This window comes from Malania oleifera, chromosome 6 (genome assembly GCF_029873635.1).
Source record: "Malania oleifera isolate guangnan ecotype guangnan chromosome 6, ASM2987363v1, whole genome shotgun sequence".
NCBI classification, from domain to species: Eukaryota; Viridiplantae; Streptophyta; class Magnoliopsida; order Santalales; family Ximeniaceae; genus Malania; species Malania oleifera.
In genome coordinates, this window is record NC_080422.1 from 97,999,738 (window position 1) to 98,021,991 (window position 22,254).

The following is a 22,254-nucleotide window of genomic DNA, read 5'->3' on the forward strand; positions in this document are numbered from 1 at the left end:
TTTGTTCGTCTATATCCTAAATTGTAGGATTTGTTATATTTTTACATTAACGTTAAGTCATAAGTTTAGCATATATCTATGTTAGTATGTTACAAATTATATATAAATTTCTTACAAACAATTTTCCTTTGTACTTTACAAATTTAGTTATGATAATATAAACAATTTTAATATTTCATTCCTTAACTTAAAAATGTATTTATAATATTTATTTTATATTAATGAAAGCCATAAAGGTGTCATATGTCTCTATTTGTAATTCACCGTTATAAATAATATATAAATTCGTACAAACAACTTTGATATTTTGTACTCTAACTTATAAATTTATTTTATGATAATACAAAAAACTTTAATCCTTCATACTTAAGTTTACAAATTTATTCACAATTATATACTATTACTTTATTTAAAAAAATATAACAATATTATAATTATTTTACTTAATGCAATGAAAAAAATAAATTTTAATATTTTTATTCTTTTGTCCCTTGATTAGACCTGAATTTGATCTGTCGCGATTCGAGTTCGTTACCTCTGAGATTAGATTTATGATTTAACTGAATCGGTGGCTGTGGTACCCATTAGCATCCTGCGGACTTACTACCACATGGGGGGTCAAATATGGCTTGTCAAGTGATTGTAGTCCCCATATTATTAAAAAAAAAAAATTTTAGTCACTCTTATAATATTTATAAACAATACCAATTCCACTTCGGAAATAGTTAAATTAATTATTTAATTATTTTTTTAAAAATATTTTAATAAAAAAATTCCGCAACGGTGGTAGTTTCGTAAATTCATTGTCAGGGAAACAATGCCAATCCCCTTCGGCAAAATCAAAAACCCCTCACTCCATTTCGCTTACTGTTCGTTGCGAGCAGACCCCAACGAAGGTCGGCCAATACCTGCCTCATCCCTTCGATCTAGGAGCCCTTCATCTTCGTTTCGGTGCCGGGAGAGGATTCCGATTGGCGCTCTCCTCATCAACCTCTTCCCACAACTTATTTTCTTTTCTCTGCTTCAAAAATGGTGATAATTAAATTCATCTTCTAATTTGAATCATTTTGATTCAAACTTACCTTAGATCCGGATTAATTCTTGTTTGATTTATTTTATATCATTCAGGAGAGTTATTTTTTGTTGAATTCTTATTCTTTTGTCCTGTCTTTTTACGTGTTGTCGGTTTTCTTTGTGTTTCTGGCGTATGATCAACTGAAATGTTTTTTAAGATTAATTTGTTGAGTATAGACTGATTGGTTTTCTTAATTGTTTGCGATTCTGCAGCCTCACAGACTTGAAATCAAGGTATTTTTGTTCGATGCCATTAAATTCATTTCATCCGCGAAATGGTTCACTAATTCTGCATTTAGTTCTCAAACTTTTATAGCATTCAGCTGACAATAACCTCTTTGATCAGAGAAAAGTCGCACAAAGATCTGAAAGAGTAAAATCTGTTGATCTACATCCAACTGAACCATGGTAATGCTTATGAACTCTATGTTTCTTGTTAAATTTCATTTGAATTTTTTCTCATAGGTGTTAATTTGAGATTATAACGTCAAGGTCTCTTCTTCATCAAGTGTATGGGAATTGTAGATAACTAAATGAGCTAAATTCTAAATTGTTACTGAGATGATCTTGAGGAAGATAATTACAATGGGTGCCCTGTCCCATTATTTATACTAATAGGTGGTGACATCTAAAGAATCTGTCCTCGCAGAATTACATTTTCACCCACACAAGGACTTCACTAAAAATAACGATAAAAATTAGACTAAACCATAATTTGATACGATGAATGTGTACAAGCCAATCTTAAGTAACTATGAAACATTCACCTGTTGCACACTTGAACTATCTGGATGAATGATTTTAACTTTGTTCAAACTTCAAATAATCATACGACTAATAATTTAACTATCATCAATAGCATTTTCGCTGAGTTAGCATGTGGCATATATGGTTTGGCCAAAATACTTATAATTTGCATTAGGAAATAAAACCATAAATGTTCAGTTTCAGTTACTCGGCCATGCTTAGATCAATATATTTGGCCATGACCTTTAATTCATGTGCTCGGTTAAGTATCCTTGCATGTAATTGTATTCTTTAGTTATCCACGCAATGGTGAAACCACTCGAGTAGCTTTCCTTCTTCATTCAAATTCGAGTACTTATCCACATGATTTGAATGTAAAAATTGAAAAATATTCTTCATTATGCAAACCACTCCTGATCGAGCTCCTAATTGGTCAAATTTGGGGAAAAATACATACATAGGCAATCACGCTATGGCGGCTATGCCATGTTGCTAATGCTGTAAATATTTTTTGCAGGATTCTTGCAAGTCTTTATTCAGGAACTTTATGCATCTGGAATTACCAGGCTCAGGTGACTACCTCAGTTAATTTTTGTTGTGCTCTTCTGGTTTTCTTGCTGCTTGGATTTATTTATTTATTTATATATTTTTGGGATAAGCAACTATGTTAAAACTAGAGGAGTCCAAATGAGGTGCCACCCATGTACACTATGCAAACACAACTCTAGAATTACCAATAGAAAAGCTATGAACAAAGTTTACGAACAAAACATGATCATCTCAAGAAGTTCCTCTACATGCAACATTCCTAGTGACCTTTTTTCCACCCTCTGCATGAAAGCTTAGATCCCAACAATATCCTTGCATTTCTCTTGCCAAAATGATTCAATGCAAGGCTAGAGGGATGGCATACCACACCTATTTCAATCTACCTTTATGTGGAGAATCTCTTGGAAATGACAGCTCCTTTTCTATTAGTAATATATATATTGCTGCATCCCCTTGAACACCAAGAATGACATAAACTAAACACCATAAAATCTTCACCCATTTTCAAGGAAGAAGTAATGATTTACTAGCTCTCCTTAGTCTTCGCAAAGCAAAGTTCTCTCTACCATACAATTATTTGGAGGGGGCTTTAATTTCCACATTGCTTTCCAATGGGAGCAAGAGTTTCTTGATTCTCTTTCAATTCCTAGCAACTTGTACAATAGGATTTAATAGTGAACAACTCATTGTGGACCCAATCCTTAACCTTGTCTCCTGAATGAACTACACAACCGTTGAGAGATTTGAACTGTTGGACAACCTAAGAAAATCCTCGTCCTCCTAGTCCAAAGGTTTTTTTCCCCTGCAAATTGGGGTCCGTGACTCGATCTCATGGTTATTCTATGCAGGTGCATGAGCAGGAGCAGGGAATAAGGGAGGTATAGAAGAGTCCATGGTTAGAAGTATATGTACCTTTTAATGCATAAATTAATACAATTATGTAAGGCATACATCCTCCATTACATCGCCTAAGAGGCTGCACAAGTGCATTTTGACTCCAAATATATCTTATCCAAATTCCAAATTAATAAACTTTAAGGTGTCGTAAAGGTATTTTGAGGTTGCTACTCGCTGGAACAAGATTTGTCATTAGTAAGGTTCTATTGAAATTCTGTATTAGCTCCCTGAACAACATGGAGTTAGGTGAAGCTACAAAGCAGCAGTGTGGAGGAATTCCGACAAAGAACAGTGGAGTGGGAGGAACTTCGGTGAAGGGAGTTGAGAAAGGAAAAATTTTTGTCCAAGGAAGGTTTGACTATACCTTAAACGGATTGGGTAGGGTGTTCAGTAAAGTTTTGAATATATTATGAAATATAGATTTTCCAAAGATTTGAAACCCATTTTAATTTTATTTTTGTTAGAAAAAAATGAAACAAATCCAATGATTGTATCCAAGATTTCTCACTGGAATTACGGGGGAAGAAACTTTCGTGGAATCATGGTACTGCTGGAGATTTTAGGAGAAGTGGAAATTACAGTACATGGGCTCAAAGAAATAGGCTTGCTGGGCCTAAAACACCACAGGGGAACATTAGGCCCTACTCAGGGACAGCTGCTTAGAGTGAGGTCTTGAAAGGGTTGGAGGACATGGTTTTAAAACCCGGATTGGCGATCAACCCAAAAAAGACACTAGTTGGCCAGACCAGTTGAATTGGTGGGTCAAACTATTGGTTGAACCAATGTTATCAAGATAACAGTGTTATATATAACAGACACACGGACACACGCATACACACATACACAATTATCTTATAGTCAAGATATAAATATAATTAGGGCAACAATGACCTCTCCTGAATTTGGCTAAAAGACACTCAACTCTTGTGAGGTTTCAAAAATCATAGGAACCTTCCTTGAGGTTTCAAGAATTCCATAAGTTTCACGTGAGGTTTGTTAAAAAAACACTAAGCTCCCCTTATATTTAGAAAAATGGCAAGCCTTTTGAGGGGTGTAAGTGTCCCAAAAATCAAATGGTAGGGGAGGTTTGTGGGATTTTTGAAATCTCAAAAGGAAGGTCCCTAGAATTTTTGAAACCTCAAGGAAGGTGAGTGTCTTTAGCCAAAACTTAGGGGAGGTCAGTTTCTTTTGCGCAAATAAGTAATAAACAAATACATTCTAGCAAAACGAATATATTTCTAAAATATTCTTGTAATTTATTGTTATTCATTGAGAGAGAAACAAATATTGCAAGTAGAGATAACTAGAAAAGAGTTGGATTCAATTATATTTATTATTTAATATTATTTATTTAGTACTTAAATTAAAAAAATTGAGTAAAAGATATCACTAGAATTATCATCAGCACCATCATCACCTGAGACAACAAAAATGATTAAATGAAGATTATAAAACTTTCTAATTTTTTAAAAAATATTTTCTACACATTTTATTATACTTATTATTTAGTAATTTTACATATATTTTTTTTTATGTGTATATATTTTTGTTTACGTACACACACACACACACACACACACACACATATATATATATATATATATATATATATATCTGTGTGTGTGTTTTTGTTTTGTTCCCGAAGAAGTCATGAATGAGCACTAGTCTAATCGCAAGCTGCTGTTTACATATCCATGTGGTGGTTTCAAATCCTCTAACCTGCAAAAGCAGTGTGGTTTTTTTTTTTGGTTTGAGTGCAGGTGCCAAGTGGGCTGACTTATCCATCATTAAACCTAGGTTGATCTAGTTTAGTCGGGTTTGCTCTGGGTTTGATGGTTCTGCACTAGGTCATTCCATTTTTGGTTCTTGGCCAGCACATGGACCAGCAGGTGACTGGTTCTGGTGGAATCAGGTCGGACCAACTGGTCTGTCTCAGGTTTCAAAATCATATTGGACTCACATGGGGCCCAATTAGAATTGGGATCCTACATAGGATCAGGATTGGATTGTAGGGTTTGATTGTGGATCGTAAGATTCTACTTTCAATGTAAAATAAATTGAAACCTATATGTTTGGCATTTTATGACAACTCTCAATAAAATAATCCTAAAAACTTGGTAGTAAGTTTAAGAAATTAGAACAAATTTCAGGAATGTAGCAAGCTTGCTAGCTAGCATGTAGCAGGTTTTTCCTTCAACAATTTTGACCCTAAGAAAAATATGAGCTGTCTAGATTGCAAAGTTCTCTGCAATAGACAAACTGTTGCTCGCTTATTTATTTTAATAATTATAATAAAGAAGAAAAGCAAAAAGAATGAAGAGAAAAGGAAGAAGAAATTGCTAATCTTAATTCATTGAACTGATGTAAATTTCTCAGCTTTTGTGGTTTTTGTCATCAGATCATAAGAAGGAAGAAGAAGAAAAAGAACAAGAAGGAGAAGAAGGGAAAAAAAAAAAGAAGAAGAAGAAGGAAGAGGAAGAAAAGAAGAAAATGAAAAGATTTTGTTGAAGGAAGAGCTTTTTGTTAGTCATGGAGAAAAGAAGAGGAAAAAGAAAGCTATATGCTCTCTGCTCTGGGAAAAAAAATAGGTTTGTGGCTTGTTGATAATAAGAGAAAGAGAAGAGGAAGAAAGTAAAAAACTACTAGGGGGTGTATTCGAATCGAGTTGAGTTGACACAGTAAAATAATCGAACTCTACTCGACTCGACTAGAAATGTTAAGCTTTGAAACTCAATTTGGACTCGATCGATCTCAAAATTGTTTAACTCAAACTCAGCTTGATTAGAAGTTCTTAAAACTCGAGTTCGACTCGATTATAAATAAATATAAAATACATGTATAAATATATATAATGGCTGTATAAGATTTGATATATTTATAAAATATATATTATATGACTTATATAATATAAAAATAATAAAATTAAAAAGCTCGATTAGGCTAGAAACTCGACTTGAGGACTATTATCAACCTCTTATTCGACTCGTTAAAATACTCGAGTAGCTTGAACTCGAATCGAACTCGAGTAGGATTGAGTTGAGTCGAGCTAGGGGACAAGTTGAGTCCAAGTAGTTTGCAAGTTGGTTTGACTCACTTACACCCCTAAATACTACAAGCCTACAACTTTAAGCTATTAACCTGACTGTGTAACTCCCTATTTGTTGAAGCTCTCTGCTAATCTCAAAGCTCTCAATTGGCCTCTATTGTTGCTGATAGAAGGAACAGTCCAAGCTCATTGATAGACAAGAACTCTTAAGTTCCTAGAGAGCTTTCAATTTTGAAGGAAAAGAGCTTTCAAGAGATGCTTAACTGCTCTCTTGACTTGGTTCGAACAAATCCTAGAACTTGCTTGTTATTTTGCCCTAATTTTGATGCATTTAAGCCAACTAACTCAAATTTTGTGTCTATTGCAAAGGTCAAGTGTTTAGGCCAATAAAAATATATATTGGGCCTTTTCCTTTAAAATCCCAAACAGGAAAAATCCATATTCCAACTAAATCAAATTTTGTGTCTATTGCACAAGTAGGATTGGAAGTAGGATTGCGATCCTAGGATCCTAATGATCCATATAGGATCCCACAGGGATCCTACTTGATTAAGATTCTGCTTAAGATCCAAATTGATTAGGCAACTATGGATTGTAGAATTGTAGGATTGCACTGTCCAGATTGGGGTTTCTGGAACTATGGGCCCAATTGGAATTTCTAAAGGGCCAAGTATTTTTTGGGCCAGGAAGCTTTTGGGCCTATGTTTAATTTAGTGGGCAGGAGCCTTCTTCAAGATAGCATCTCTTTGTGGCTCGGATGAAAGAGATAGTGAGGAGATCTGCAATTGAACTAGAGGAGCAAGGGGTAGAGAAATCGTAGGAAGATCAGAGCTGGAATGAATGAAGAGTTTGATGGAGAGGTACTGGTAGCATTTGAAGGACTAGGACGAAGGACATCTGACTCAAGTTCTGCAAAGACAGTTGGAAGTCTATGAACGTGGGAAGAAGAGATGGGCAAGGAGGGCTGTCATGACAAGAAGAAAGGAAAGGAAGTTGTGGAATCAGGGAATCAAGATGAAGCTCCTTCCGTTTTCGCAAAATATAGGGAAGATTCATTGCCCTTGTTCGAGTATGAGGCCAAAGAGTTGCTAATTGAAAAAACTGAGAAGGGGCACTAAAGGGAGGGATGAAACAGAAGGTATGCAAATTTTGGAGGAAGGGGAAATGATGTAGGCTTAAGCTCATCGTCTCCATTATCTGCTGATAATTGATTTGGTCTTGGAATGAGAACTCATAGTCAGATGTTGCCATGGTTTCAAACAGAATTAATTTTTCCATAGCAATCACAGATTCTCACCCTTTCGAAAATTCAACCCTCAAGCTTTCTTCCTAGTGCAGTGCAATGACAAGTGATTTGGAAAACAACATTTGGGGAATGTTGCAATTTTTGAAGGTTATCCATCTACTTTTGCGCTTTCTCATATTAACTTTGAATTACTAAAGTGCCATAAGAAACCAAAATACCTTTGGCCTTTTGGGGGATGAGAGAGAAAACTAATAGGCACAAGAACTTCTTGATGATTTGGGTAGCTTGATAGCTTGGGGATTTGGTTAGGCTTAAGAAATGGGGGTGTCGGAATTGGTGTGATCCCAAGAGGGGGGTGAATTGGGTTTTAAAATTTTTTCGATTAAATTAAATATTTATGCCAATTCACCACATATCATGTTTCATTCAGTGTACATGCGTGTATGTAAAATAATTTTAACAGTGAAAGTAAACATAGACGTGCGCAATATATCTTATTTAAATCAAATGCGTGTATGTAAATAATTATGACATTAAACAAACATTCATACGCATGCTGAAATTTAAGTGCAAGAATTTGAATAAGATAAAGAGAAAATGACACACAAATTTGTTAATGAGGTTCGGCCAATATTGCCTATGTCCCCGCCTTGGGCATACCCCCCAAGGATTCCATTAACCCTGCTCACTTAAACGGGCGGAGCAGAAACCTTTTACATCCTCTCGTTACGGGGACGAGAAAAACCCTAGTTCAATTACTAGGTTAAGCCAAACTAGTCTCACTTGTAGGGCTGAGACTCTCCAGTTCAATTTCGGGTTGAACCCAACTGTTTCAATAAAAACATTTTTGTATATAGAATAATGCTTCTAAAATACAAGAAGAAATGTACACAATAAAGCTCAAAATACATGCACTCTAATATGATATGAAATATGCTCAGTAGAGTAAGGGTGCTTAACTATATTTAAACCCTAAAATGTTTTCCCCCAAAAAAATATTTTAATAATAATAGAGGAGAACCTAGGGTTTTGCTCTTTCAATAATTTTTGCACAAATAATATATATGAATATATGTATAAATGAGAAATATGTTCTCCAACAAAGATTTTTGCAAATAAAAGTGTTTGGAGAATCTAGGATTTTAAGTCAAAGAAAATGTTTGTGCAATAAATAATTTCTCTTGAAAAATTTTTATCATGAAAATAATTGGGAGAAACCCAAGCTATATTTTGAAAAATGATTTTCAAAAATAAATAGTATGTGAGAGTATAGAATGTTAATACAAAAAATAATTGCCCAAAATAAATATACTTTCTTACAAAATGATTTTGAAATGAATGGATGGAAAGAGAGTTGGAGAGTTTAGTTTGAAAAATTTTGCCCCAAAGAAGAAATTTTTGCAATAAAAATAGTTTGGAGGAACTTTGATTAACAAATGATTAGAGAGAATTTTGGAGTTAATCAAAGTTACTATTTTAAGTTATGAAGGGGGTATTTATAGATTTTTTAGAAAATTTAACCGTTAGGGACATATTAGTCATTTTTGAAAAAGTTTAATTGAGGTTAATAAATTTAACTGCGTTTTAACCTCGGTAATTCTCGCCAACCCGAGAGCACCGGTTGATCGAACTTAAGGTTCGGTTGACCAAGTGGCTGGGTTCTATCGATCGAGAGAAATTTGAACCAGAAGGTTGGTCGATCGGACATGAAGGGTTCAAGGGCGATTTTCCAAATCTGCGCGGTTCGGTTGACCGGATCATTTTGAACTACAAGGTTCGGTTGACCGGACGGTTGGCATTTCCCACGTAGGGGTTCAGTTGACTAGGGCGTTGCCTATATAATCTTGGTCGGTCGACCAAGCCGTCAACTTATTGACCTAGGGAAGTTTGGTCGACCAGGGCTTACCTATATACTTCTGGTTAGTCGACCGAGCGGTCAACTTGTTGACCTGGTGGGGGTTCGGTCGACCGAGGATCTTAGTGTAATTGAGTTCGGTCGACCGAACATGCCAATTTCGGCATTTTCGGTCTTTTTGTCTTTGAAATGCTGCCCCTATTCATATGATGTTTATTTTCAAGACTATGAGGGACATTTTTATGCAATCTTTAGGGTCCTAAGGTCAGTCTAAGGCCTTTGAGAAATAACCCTAAAAATCTGGCGTTGGTCGACCGAAGGGTGATCCCTAAGGTTCTGTGGATCCCCATGGTCAATCTAAGGCCTATCTGAGCATACAAGACATATCATGCAGATGCATGCATTATTACAAACCAAGATACAAAAAATAAATGCATATACAAATTAAAATGAACGTCTTTGTCTTTTGCTCTTCAGTTTTTATGGAATATGCCGGAAAATATGATCTTTATGCTCCTCTAGGCTTCCATATCCTTTACCTCATGTGTGTGCTGAATCATGAACTTGTTGAAAAACACTAAATGCACATATGAGACACTTATGCTTTGTCAGTATCAAAACAGGGGTCAGATTCAAAAAGTCAATAGGGTGCATAGGAGAAAGGGAAAAAGCAAACAAATCGAGCATAGAATTAGTTAGATTAGCTTACTCCTTGGATCAATGGTAAGGCTGCTATATTGTGACTGGTCGGTCACAGGTTCGAGTCCAAGGAAACAGCCTCTCTGCATAAAGAGCAGGGGCAGGGCTGCATATACTGTGACAACCCTTCTCCTATCCTTGCAAAGTGTGGAGCCTTGTGGCCCGGGGACGCCCTTTTTAGCTTCCCTCTTTAATCATGTGAAATGGAGTAGGTTTTAGGGGGTTAATAGTGTTACTAAGTGAAGCTTTTATCTTGGAATGTTGGCCTGGGTGGTTAGATAAAATGTGGTTTTTAAAAGACCTGGTAAATAGAGTTAGTTCAGATATTTTGTTTTTACTGGAGATTAAATTAGGTGAGATTGATGCTTATTCTTTTTAGGAGTATCTAAGATTGTAGATTCGAGGAGTGGGCATCTCCCCCGTCTTCAGGAGCTTTGGGAGGTCAGATGGTTGCGCCAGAAATGAGGCTAGCCGTTTGTAAAGGCTACTTGTTTCAGTTATTTTTTTTTTATTTGTCTGTTTTGGCTGAGATTAGGAGTGTTGAAGAGTGGTGCTTTACCTCTGTTTATTTGACTTTTTTTTTTTTTTTTGGTTTGACAAGGGGTTCTTTTTCTTTGGATTTCCATTTTTTTAGGAGTCTCAATGAAAGGGAGGTTGAGGTTAATTTGTTATCTGGGTATGCTGGATTCTTTCTTGCCAACTTTGTGGGCCGATACGACGCTCTGAATTGGGGATGCTTCGGGGTCTTTCTTTTCAAATCTTACAAAATGCACGAATCCTAGCCCCTGCCAGTCAAACAAAGCTGTAGGGAAAGCAAAGGTTTAATTTAAAATCCAGGCTTTCATTTGGACTCAAACGCTCAGCAAGATCAGTATGAATGATGTGTTATAGATTAAGAGACCTTACACAGCCCTAATTCCAGATGTTTGCCATTTTGCATGCTGTGCTGCAAGGTAAATGAGGCTGCTAGTCATATTTACCTTCATTGCCAGGTATATGTGGAAAGACTAGTTCGTGTTTTGGTGAGGAGTGGGCAGCTCTGGAAACTGTTCATAATTTGTTTTGTTTTGTTTGTTTGTTTGTCTGTTTGTTTGTTTGTTTGTCTCTTTTTTTTATTTTATTTTTAAATTTTTTATGGTGAAGTTTTGGGATTTTGGGAAGAATGAAAGAGCCAAAGAGACAGGATCTATTGGAACTATGCGGTGTATACAATTCTGTGGATAGCTAGAATTTTCAAAAGTCAGAAGACTTCTCCATACTTGCTTCGGGAGAAAGTTACTTTTTCCACTTCTTTTTGGGCACTTTCTTTTGGGGTTGTGTGGTCTCCTGCTGCCCAATATCCAAAGGGATTGGAAGGCAGCTATGATGGAATTTTTAGTCTGTCTATTGCATTCTTTTTTGGAGGATTTCTTATCCTCCTTCCATTGTAATTATTTATTCTTATTAGTACATATATATATATATATCTATATATATATATTGTTATCTAAAAAAGAACATTTCTGTCTAAGAAGCGCTAAATTGAGGTTAGAAAGGAAACTTCACTTAAGTAGAGGTTGCTGTTGCTAATCTCAATCTCCACTCACCAAAAGGCTGTCTTTAACCAGTGTGTGCACATGAGTTGCATTGTATCACTTTGATACCACATCTCATCTGCCAAGTGCCACGTTTATGATGTTTAAAGAGCATAATGAGCACAATCTGTGGATAAATAAATAGGTGAAACACAATTATTTAGCTGACATGATTTGATTTCTTCTAAAAATTACATTGAGTATCACACGGTATGCAGGTGATCCTTTCATCACTTGATTTGGTCCCATCTTAAACTATTTTTTTCACCTTCTTATACATTTAAAGTTTGAATTGGGTCAAAACTATAGTTCATGTTCTTATCCACTATTTGTTCAGATATATTTTTGAAACTAGTATGTAGGCGTAACTTTTTTGGACATTTTAGGAAAAAAATGGCAAATTTGACATGGAAAAACTCCTAAAAGTTAGGAAGACTGCTTCCTTTTTGGTATGGTATATGTAGTCTGGATGTCCTTGCTTTCACTGCTTCCATGCTTGCACCTTTAGAGCACGTTTGTACATGTCAGTGAGCATAATGGTTATCAGAAATTTTCTAATATCTTTCTCATTGGTTTTCTTGGCATTAGTTCTCCTATTTAGCACTTTCTGACAACTAAGATGGAGTCTTTTATTGAGGACATGTTTCACATGTGCCCATTACTACTTTTCAGCCATAAAGAAGATATCTAATTTTGAAACACTTAAAAAAGGGGACAACAGCTAGATTATGAATCCATGAATGATAGGTAATACTGAGGAAGATAAGCTACCACTATGACTGCCTTTTGAATACGTTGTTATTGACTCTATATGACAGCTGATTCTAGATAATATTGGATTTTGTTATTTTGTAATTTCCATTTCTAATTTTTTTGTTCATTATTGTTGCTTTTAACTTATACCTTCAGAATCCCTACTTGTATGGTCCTTCTAGAACAGCCATAAGTTACGATGCCAGTATATATATGTTCGATTTCTTTGAACATACGATTTTCTTGCAACATTGCACTAACTGAAAATTTCACGGCATGCTACAGACTATGTCAAAATCTTTTGAGGTCACTGATTTGCCAGGTACAGAATTTGAATTTTATATCTGATTTCTCTTTTCTTGACATATTAAAATTGTTTAACAATTGAATTGCATGCTTGCAGTTCGGTCAGCAAAATTTATAGCGCGGAAGCAGTGGGTTGTTGCTGGAGCTGATGACATGTTTATCCGTGTGTACAATTACAATACCATGGATAAAATTAAAGTTTTTGAGGCACATACAGATTACATTAGATGCGTGGCTGTCCATCCAACGCTTCCATATGTGTTGTCATCATCCGATGACATGCTTATAAAGCTTTGGGATTGGGATAAGGGGTGGATGTGTACTCAGATTTTTGAGGGGCATTCTCACTATGTGATGCAAGTGGCTTTTAATCCAAAAGACACCAACACTTTTGCAAGTGCATCTCTTGATCGCACTATAAAGGTGACTCAGTATTTTTCGATATCCTGACATGAATTTGATGTTCTATTTCATTGATCAAATAATTTGTTGCTGCATTATATTGATGACCTGGCGTCCATATCCAGATTTGGAATCTTGGATCCCCTGATCCAAATTTTACTTTGGATGCTCACACGAAAGGGGTAAATTGTGTTGATTATTTCACTGGTGGTGATAAGCCATATTTAATCACAGGTTCCGATGATCACACTGCTAAGGTGTGTGGTTTATTTTCTTGAAAATATATACTTTTTGCTATTTGCATTTTCAGTTCAATAATTCCCTGTGGTCACATTTTGTGGAGCCAGGTGTGGGATTACCAAACCAAAAGCTGTGTACAGACACTTGAAGGGCACACACACAATGTTTCTGCTGTTTGTTTCCATCCTGAACTTCCCATAATAATCACTGGATCTGAGGATGGGACTGTTCGAATTTGGCATGCCACCACATATAGGTAATTTCATCATGCATATGAGGATTCAAAAGCTCATGTCAAGTTTTTTTGAGCTGGACTTGGATTTGTTGCTCATGACAAATGTATCCTTTTGTCCTTGGGGGTGAATCTGAATATTTCTATTTTTCCTAATGCCTTTGCAACAATTCATTTTTCAAAAAACTCTTATCCTTTGTGGATTGAGGCACAGAAATTTCAGCTTGAAAGGAATTACGTGTTAAATCTCTGCCCATTTTTCCTTCATGATTTTTGGAAATCGCTCTTCATTCTTTTGTTATTTAGTAAACCATCTGAAGAAAACCTATGAAACCATATTTGGACACTTGAATTGTTGCTTAGTTATGTGTATCGTCTTGTGTTTTATGAAACTAATTATTGATGTACGACACTGAAATAATTCCTCTTTGAATTGTTGCTTAGTTATGTGTATCGTCTTGTGTTTTATGAAACTAATTATTGATGTACGACACTGAAATAATTCCTCTTTTTAATGTTTTTCGGTGGCATCACTAGTGTGTTTTTTTGTGAACTGGGAGTTGAATGATCAGGTTGACATCATATGTGACATTCTTACCTGGCAGTTCCATTGATTTGTCGAAAATATTGTTCTTTCTGAGCTCCAAGTGGCCTTTTCTTCTCCTCCATGATATCATCCAGAACCCCTCAAAAAGATTTTCTATTATAATAAGACACTGTCTCTGAGGAACACTCGTACCTTCTCTTGAAGGTGCTTGTACTCATGTTACATTGTTATGTCATGTTACTGTTGGATTGCTGTGATCTCTAGCTGGCATTCTGGGCTAGTTGGGAGGGACCCCTTTTTAATCCTTGATTTTCTTGATATTTTCAGTTTTCAGTAAGGGATGCTTCTCTCTGTTTTTTCCCATTGTACATGGGTGGCATCCCCTTGATTCCTCTCTTTAATATTTTTTTCTCTTTGCTGATAAAAATAAACATGGAATAACTTTTTTTCATGGGCTGTTAGGAATTTTCCTTTGTCCTTTTTGTTTGTTGACTGTTTCTATGATCAACTTTAAAATGAGTTTCTTGGCATCTATCTCTTATGCAGATAAATTGCTCATCATCATGGAGCCTCATCCCAACTATTTGGGTTTTGCTGTCCTATTTATTGATCATTGAACTCTATCTAGGTCACATTGTGTTGCAATGATTGGGCCATTTTGAGATATGATACATTTTTTGGCCCTCCTTTTGTCCTTGTACTATCGTCAAATTGAACAAATTGTCCTTTCATTTTAACATACTTTTATTGATTTTTGATACACATGAAGTCATATTAGTAAGCTCTCTCACTTTCTCAACATTTGCTTCCATAGCATGTACTTTCTTTGAATTAAAATTCTGTTTCTAGTTTTCAAAAATTTTTCATAGTGCCAATTTCCGGTTGTAATGCATGCCGTGTGCCTATAAATGGCCTGCAAGGTTGCTGTTTTGGATTTGCTCTTAATGGCTTCATGTTTTTAACCTGCCTTCTGAACTTGAATTGTATTTTCTTCTCTTTCAATAAAAATCTTATCAGCTGGCTTCTAAACCACACTTGTTAATTTACAGGCCTGAAAACACACTCAATTATGGACTAGAGCGAGTTTGGGCTGTTGGGTATATGAAAGGCTCGCGCCGGTAAGTGTGTCAAGTTGATTGCGGCAATATGTTTTTAAGATTTTTAAGAAACATCATACTTGAATATTTAAGCATGTGAATATTTAAGAAACATCATACTTGGACATGGGCGGACTGCAAGGTGTCAAGGTATTGTGTGAATGGCCAAATGGTTTGGCCTTGAGTTCTGTATATTAGATATAGACTTTACAAGAATGCTAGACATGGAAAGTAAATAAATTCCAGCATGATTGTAAACTGTAATCTGTCAAAAATATATGCTAACTGTACTGAATAATGAATGGAGAAATAAGGAAATAGTTGTGGTCTGAAATAAGAAAAGAAATCTTTTGCTGTGTGCTGTTCTGTTGACACAAGGCATCCTCGTAATAGGAGGTCTTGGGTTCAATTTTTCACAAAGTCTAATATTTGATTTATCAGGAGAGACTTGTGGGGGCCGGGCACGTCCTCCCCCGTTTGTTGCCTGATGGGGACGGTCCAAAGGGCCTGTTTAGGTAGGAGTTTCGATTTAGCCAAAAAAAAAAAAAAATCTGTTAAACAGCATTAGTATGTTTGTATTTCTAACTTAAAGCATGCAGATTTATGATCTGTGCAGTAATTGTTTTTAGAATTATTTGGTCTCTGATTTGGTTATATTAGTGGAAATTAAGATACCCAGGTATTTTAGTGTCTCTTGCTATCAAAACATAGCAACTGATGCTTTCTGTAGTTGTTTTTCTCCTTGTAATTTCATTTTCCCCTCTACAGAGTTGTCATTGGTTATGATGAAGGTACCATTATGGTGAAAATTGGTCGAGAAGAGCCTGTAGCTAGCATGGATAGTAGTGGAAAGATTATATGGGCTAAGCATAATGAAATACAGACAGTAAACATTAAGAGTGTTGGAGCAGAGTACGAGGTCTGCTACTTGTTTGAACTCATGCCTTCTTTTTTGCCTGAGATAGACTTGAAAGCAAATGTTTCTTTTGCCTAGGTTGACTTTGTAGATGTTCTCTTCTCTTTGCTGCTTAGGTTACTGATGGAGAAAGATTGCCATTAGCTGTAAAAGAGCTGGGAACCTGTGACATGTATCCACAAGTAAGTTGATCCCTTTTTAAATTTTTCTCTATGCAATAAGTATTTATTAGGTGAATGATTGGGTTGAATTTTAAGAAATTGGCAAAAAATAGTTATGTATAAATGCAATATTATACTTCTGAGAAGAACATAAACACCCAACACTCCACTGGCCTTAAGCTGGTGTGCAAAAGCATCAAACTCACCTTTATTTCTTGAGAGTATGAAAGCTCAAACTTAAGATCACTTTGGATGATGTATTAAATGGTTTAGATATTTGGTTAAAATAAAAGAAAAATTCACTGATGGCAAGAAAGCTAGCAAATTTGCTGATCAAAATAAAAGGTCACAAAAGCCAAGCAAATTAGCTTAGTATTCAATTCTTTTATGGGACACTATTGACTTAATATTTTAATATTGTGAATTTGTACTATTCTAATGTCGAGCAGCATTATCTCATTGATGCCTTATTGGTTCTTTAAACGCAGTTAATCTCCTTGACAGAACTTTTAGCCTAAGTGTCAGTGCTAACTGTTTTGTTTCTCATGGTATTGGTAGGAGGGCAATTATGTGAAAATTAAGGACATATTATGCAGATGAATGCCAAATATCAATGTTATGCTCAAATCTTTTCTAAACACATGATGAGGATTCATATGCACTCTTGACAAGGTCTTAAATTTTGATATTGACTCAAATTTTGAAGCTCCAAAAGTATGGAAATTTTCGATTTTGATGTCAATTTCAATTTTGATTTGAAAAAATAACATAAATTAGTAGTAAAACATGGAATTCTTTGTGAAACTTTAGAAATGGTTAACAAACATAATAATATAAGTTTTAGGACTAATATATTAAAAATTATATACATCAATGTTTTGTATGAGGTAGAAAATTTGTAAAATAGTATGTGTATCAAACATATTTGTAAGATAACATATTTAGTTAATACAAATAAAATTCATAAATCATTTAAATATTATTTATTATACAAATAATGATAATTTAGACATGAATATTTAAATAAAATGTTACTGTAAGTTTATTTTTTCATATAATTTAAAAAGCACTTGTAATAATCTTTTGTTTTGATAAAATAAATTAAATTAAGTTAGAAATTTCACTTCACTCCTAAATTTCTTATTTGAATTTTGACGAAATTTCATCATATGGTTAAAATTTTGACAAGTTTTGCCAAAATTTCAAGATTTCAATAAATTTCAGATGATTCATTGAGATTTCGACGGAAATTATGTGAGACGGAAATTGTTTGCCATTTGATTTTGAGGGTGACAGAATCGGAAATTTCGATGGAAATTTTGACAATTTCATGGAAATTTAAGACCATGCTCTTGAGTAAGCCATTATGATATAGGAAACTAGACATTTTATCCACATCTCAAAAGCACTTGAATCAGTGTCTTGGAGGGGGTTGACTGATGAGGAACAAGAAGATTGCTTGTAAGATGTGGTGAAGGTTCTTCAATGATGTAGATGCATCATTGATGTCGTAGACCTGAAAGAACTAATTTGATTATCAAGGTCAAGGTAATATGAGAATGAGGGTTGGAAAGGAGAGAGAATTAAGATGATAAGAGAAAGAGTTTGACCAGCCTAGAGAATTATTACACAGGCAAGGCGACCTTTACACACACACACACACACATATTGTATGATAATGACTAAAATACCCTTATACAATAAAACAATGTACACAAGCTACCGCAATTAACACTTCCCTTCAAAAAAAGATTTTGTTAATAAATCCTTTGCCCTTAATATGGACTTGACAAATGGAGTAGCCACAATCTTCATCATCATGGATTCTCTCACAAAATGATGGTCAATCTTGATATGCTTTGTCCTCTGATGGAATATAGTATTACTTGTAATGCAAATAGCAGCTTAATTATCACAAAATATGTTCATAGGTGTCATCATTAGAAAACCCAGTTTTGACTAAAAGGGACAATAATCAGACTAGCTCACTGATTGTTTACGTTAGTACAAGTGAAAAGGAAACATTTTGATGTCATGGGGTGGCAGTAGTGGTATAAGGACCATGATTGCTGGTGTTCCAAGGTTGAGGGTTGATATAAATAGTGTAGGTACCACAAGAATTGACATCTCAAAGTAGGAAGTGATGTAAGTGGGGATGGTACCATAATTGTCAACATTCTAAAGGTGGAAGTGATGGAATTGATACCATAATAGTCAACATTCTAAAGGTGGGAAGTGATGGAATTGATGTAGCGATCATAGTTACTTGGGCTGTTGCTCCCTAGAATCACAATTTGGGTCGCATGTACCGATTTGTGGGTCAACAGTGTTCTAGTTTAAATGGGGGTTGGGATCCAAATCCCCAAAATTGGCAACCAAGATCGTTGGCATTTTCAAATAAAATAATATGAAAATATTCAGAAATTTCAAAATCAAACAAAAATATTTGTTGTTGCTGCAAAGCTAGCCATGGAGAGAGAGGAGGGTTTCTTGCTGCTACAAAGCTTGCGACAAGGAGAGAGAGAGATGTAAGTGGTGATGATACCATAACAGTCAACATTCCGAAGGTGGAAAGTCATGGAATTGATATAGTGATCACAGTTACTTGAGTTATTACTCCCAAGAACCATAATCTGGGTCGCATCTACCGATTCATGGGTCAATATTGTCTTGAATCAATTTTTTTGGGGGGGGGGGGGGGGGGGGTGGGGTTTGGGATGATAGTTGTTATGTACTTGGCATATAGAGGGAGAAAGAGGTCTTCATTTTTACGTATATCTCAACATGGTATCAGAGGATGGTTTGAGACCTAAAACCCTAAATCCGTTGCATGTATACCATCGTAGGAGCAAGGTATTAAATTTCGATTTCGACTAAAATTTCAAAGCTCCAAAAGTACGGAAATTTCAACGGAAAATTCAATTTTGATGTCAATTTTGATTTGAAAAAATAACGGAAATCAGTAATAAAACATGGAAATCTTTGTGAAACTTTAGAAATGTTAAACATAATAATATAATTTTAGGACTAATATATTTCAAGTGTATGAGGTGGAAAAGTTGTAATATAGCATGTGTATCAAACATATTTGTAAGATAATGTACAGTAAACATATTCAGCTAATACAAATGAAATTCATAAATCATTTAAATATTATTTATTATACAAATAATGATAATTTAGAAATAAATAGTTAAATAAAATGCTGCTGTAAGTTTACTTTTTCATATAATTTGAAAAGCATTTGTAATAATATTTTGTTTCGATAAAAATAAATAAAATAAATTAAGAGAGAAATTTCACTTCACTCCTAAATCTCTTATTTGAACTCCAAGGAAATTTCATTGTATAGTTAAAATTTCGACAAGTTCCGCTGAAATTTTGAGATTTTGATAAATTTCGGGATGATTCGTTGATGTTTCGATGGAAATTATGCAAGCCATTTCGATTTCGAGGATGATGGAAACCAGAAATTTTGACAGAAATTTCAACAATTTCGTGGCAATTTAAGACCATGCATAGGAGGATCATCGACACCACTAGAGACTAGAAATAACTCCATGAGTCATCAAGAAACACAACAATTGCTGAAAAATTCATGAACATCATTGCCGTTTCAGAATCTCAAGAACCTCGTCATATTTTTTGCAAAATCCAACTATACATATATCTACATAACTTGATGATCTATTGTTCTGTGAAATTTCATCATTGAAGGATGTCCCACGTGGCCCCACATGCCGGCCAAAAGTCAGAATTCTGATTCCATGCACCAATACGTAGAGGTTTTTGAAGACTATTTTTGCTCCAATTTGTTCCTTAAATGCCTTAAATATTTTCGTATTCCATAGTATCAAGATGTTGCTTACCTCTTTTGTTCAAAGATCCAAATTGCACTTTGTTTATGGTTGTTTATTACCATTAGGGTTGTGTGTTAGTTTCTTGGGGATGTGATAGTGTGTTATGGGCTGAACACTTCACACCTTGTGAAGGGTCGTGCAACACCAGTTATAGCACACTAACTTTACTACTCAGAAGAAAGTATATTGTAGTTTCACCATATGAACAAATTCACAATCATCAAATGCAAATGAAGCAGAAACAGTAAGCAGACATGAAACTAAACAAGATTCATGCAGTAAATTGTAAAGCTATGCAATTCATTATTCACTCCTTCGTAGGTAACATGTGTTGAGTAAGGGAGGCAAGTGGACTAAACACGTTTACAATAGCCAGTGAATTTTACAATGATTGATGAACACTCACCCTCCCCTAAAGAGCTTTCTACACTAAAGACGCTTTCTATGCTAGTTCCCTCGTTTGATGATCCTATTTTCAAAGATGTTGATCTTCCTATTGTTGTTTGGAAAGGAAAATGCACTTGTACCCAACATCCAACATTCAATTTCTAATTTTGTTTGCTATGTTTTCCTGTCACCCTTGTATTATAATTTGTCTTCTATTGCTCTTCCAAAATCTGTTTCTAAAGCCCTATCTCATTTTGTGTGGAAGACTACAATGGTTGACTAGATGTGTGTAATGATATTTGAGAATTGGTACCTCTTGCTTTTGGTAAGTCTGTGGTTGGTTGTTGATGGGTGTATACCATGGAAATCAATCCAAATGGTTTCAAAACTCATATGGAGGCCTGCCTTATTGCTAAGGGATACTCAAGTGTACAATTTGGATTATTCTAATACATTCTCCCTAGTTGTGAAACTTGCTTTGTTCATCTCCTTGGCTACCATGTGTCATTGGCCTCTACATTAATTGAGATGGTGGAAGAATATGTTCTTACATGGTAATCTTTAGGAGGAGGTTTATATGGAGAAATTAACTAGGTTTGTTGCTCAAAGGGAGTCACGATTAGTGTGTCAGCTCAAGAAATCCTTTGTCCTTGTATGGTTTGAAGCAGTCTTTAGAGCATGGTTTGGTTGATTCATTGCTATTGTACTTGATTTTGGTCTTTAGCAGTGCGCTATAGATCACTTTGTATTCTTGAAGGATTCTTGTCATTGTGTATGTGGATATTGTGATTAGTGGTGGTGATGATTGAGGTATCTAGTTCACTAAGCATTTTCTGCAAACTAAATTTCAGACCAAGGGTTTGGGGCCATTGAAACACTTCTTGGTGGGCATAGAAATACACATCTCGTATGGGGACCATTTTGTCACACAGAGAAAGTATGTCCTGTACCTTTTAGATGAGGCAGGTCTGTTGGGATCTAAACATGTTGATACACACATGGATCCTAACCAGAAGTTAGTGCCAAATGTGAGTGATTTGTTGGCCGACCCTGGAAGATATTAGTGACTTGTTGGAAAGTTCACTATCTCACAGTCGGTTAATCCAATATATCTTTCGCAGCAAGTCTTGTAAGCCATTTTCTTGATTCTTTGAGAACAAGTCATTGGGATGTAGTTATTTATATCTTGTGATACCTCAAAGCTGCACCAGGGTGAGGTCTTTTATGTTAGGATTAGAGTCACACTTATGTTGAGGATATAAAATGCACATTAGGCTGGATTACCTTTTGACAGATCGTCCCCAATCAAGTGTTGCGTTTTTGTTGGTGATAACTATGTATTTTAGAGAAGATAAAAACTGTGGTTGCTCAATTGAGTGTTGAGTCATAGTATCGAGCCATGACCCACATACAAGTGTGCTTATTTGGCAGAAGAGCGTGTTAGAAGAACTTGGTCATCCAACATTCTCAGCCTATGGAGTTGATGTGTGATAATCAAGGTGCTACTCATATTGTCTCCAGCCCTGTATGCCATGAAACACATTGAAGTCTTCCTTTCATCCTAGAAATGAGGCTCATATTATGTCCTCATTTTCTCGTCTAGGGTTCATGTAGAGTCAAGAATCCTTCTGATTATCAATACTTTGCATAGGGCTGTAAACAAGTC

At 35.3% G+C, this 22,254-nt stretch overlaps 1 protein-coding gene across 3 annotated transcripts in view; it reads left to right on the top strand.

The window, feature by feature from the left end:
• Window positions 1-848: 848 nt before the first annotated feature.
• The window catches only part of LOC131158138 (coatomer subunit beta'-1-like), a 34,478-nt gene continuing 13,072 nt past the window's right edge, over window positions 849-22,254 (top strand). For all 3 annotated transcript variants that reach the window (XM_058112778.1, XM_058112779.1, XM_058112777.1), the window contains exons 1-11: window positions 849-1,032; window positions 1,288-1,308; window positions 1,421-1,482; window positions 2,339-2,393; window positions 12,726-12,762; window positions 12,844-13,169; window positions 13,274-13,405; window positions 13,496-13,644; window positions 15,217-15,285; window positions 16,033-16,183; window positions 16,297-16,362. In XM_058112778.1, coding sequence (XP_057968761.1) covers window positions 1,030-1,032; window positions 1,288-1,308; window positions 1,421-1,482; window positions 2,339-2,393; window positions 12,726-12,762; window positions 12,844-13,169; window positions 13,274-13,405; window positions 13,496-13,644; window positions 15,217-15,285; window positions 16,033-16,183; window positions 16,297-16,362 — 1,071 coding nt within the window. In that variant the 5' untranslated portion in view covers window positions 849-1,029. The remainder of the gene's footprint in view (window positions 1,033-1,287; window positions 1,309-1,420; window positions 1,483-2,338; window positions 2,394-12,725; window positions 12,763-12,843; window positions 13,170-13,273; window positions 13,406-13,495; window positions 13,645-15,216; window positions 15,286-16,032; window positions 16,184-16,296; window positions 16,363-22,254) is intronic.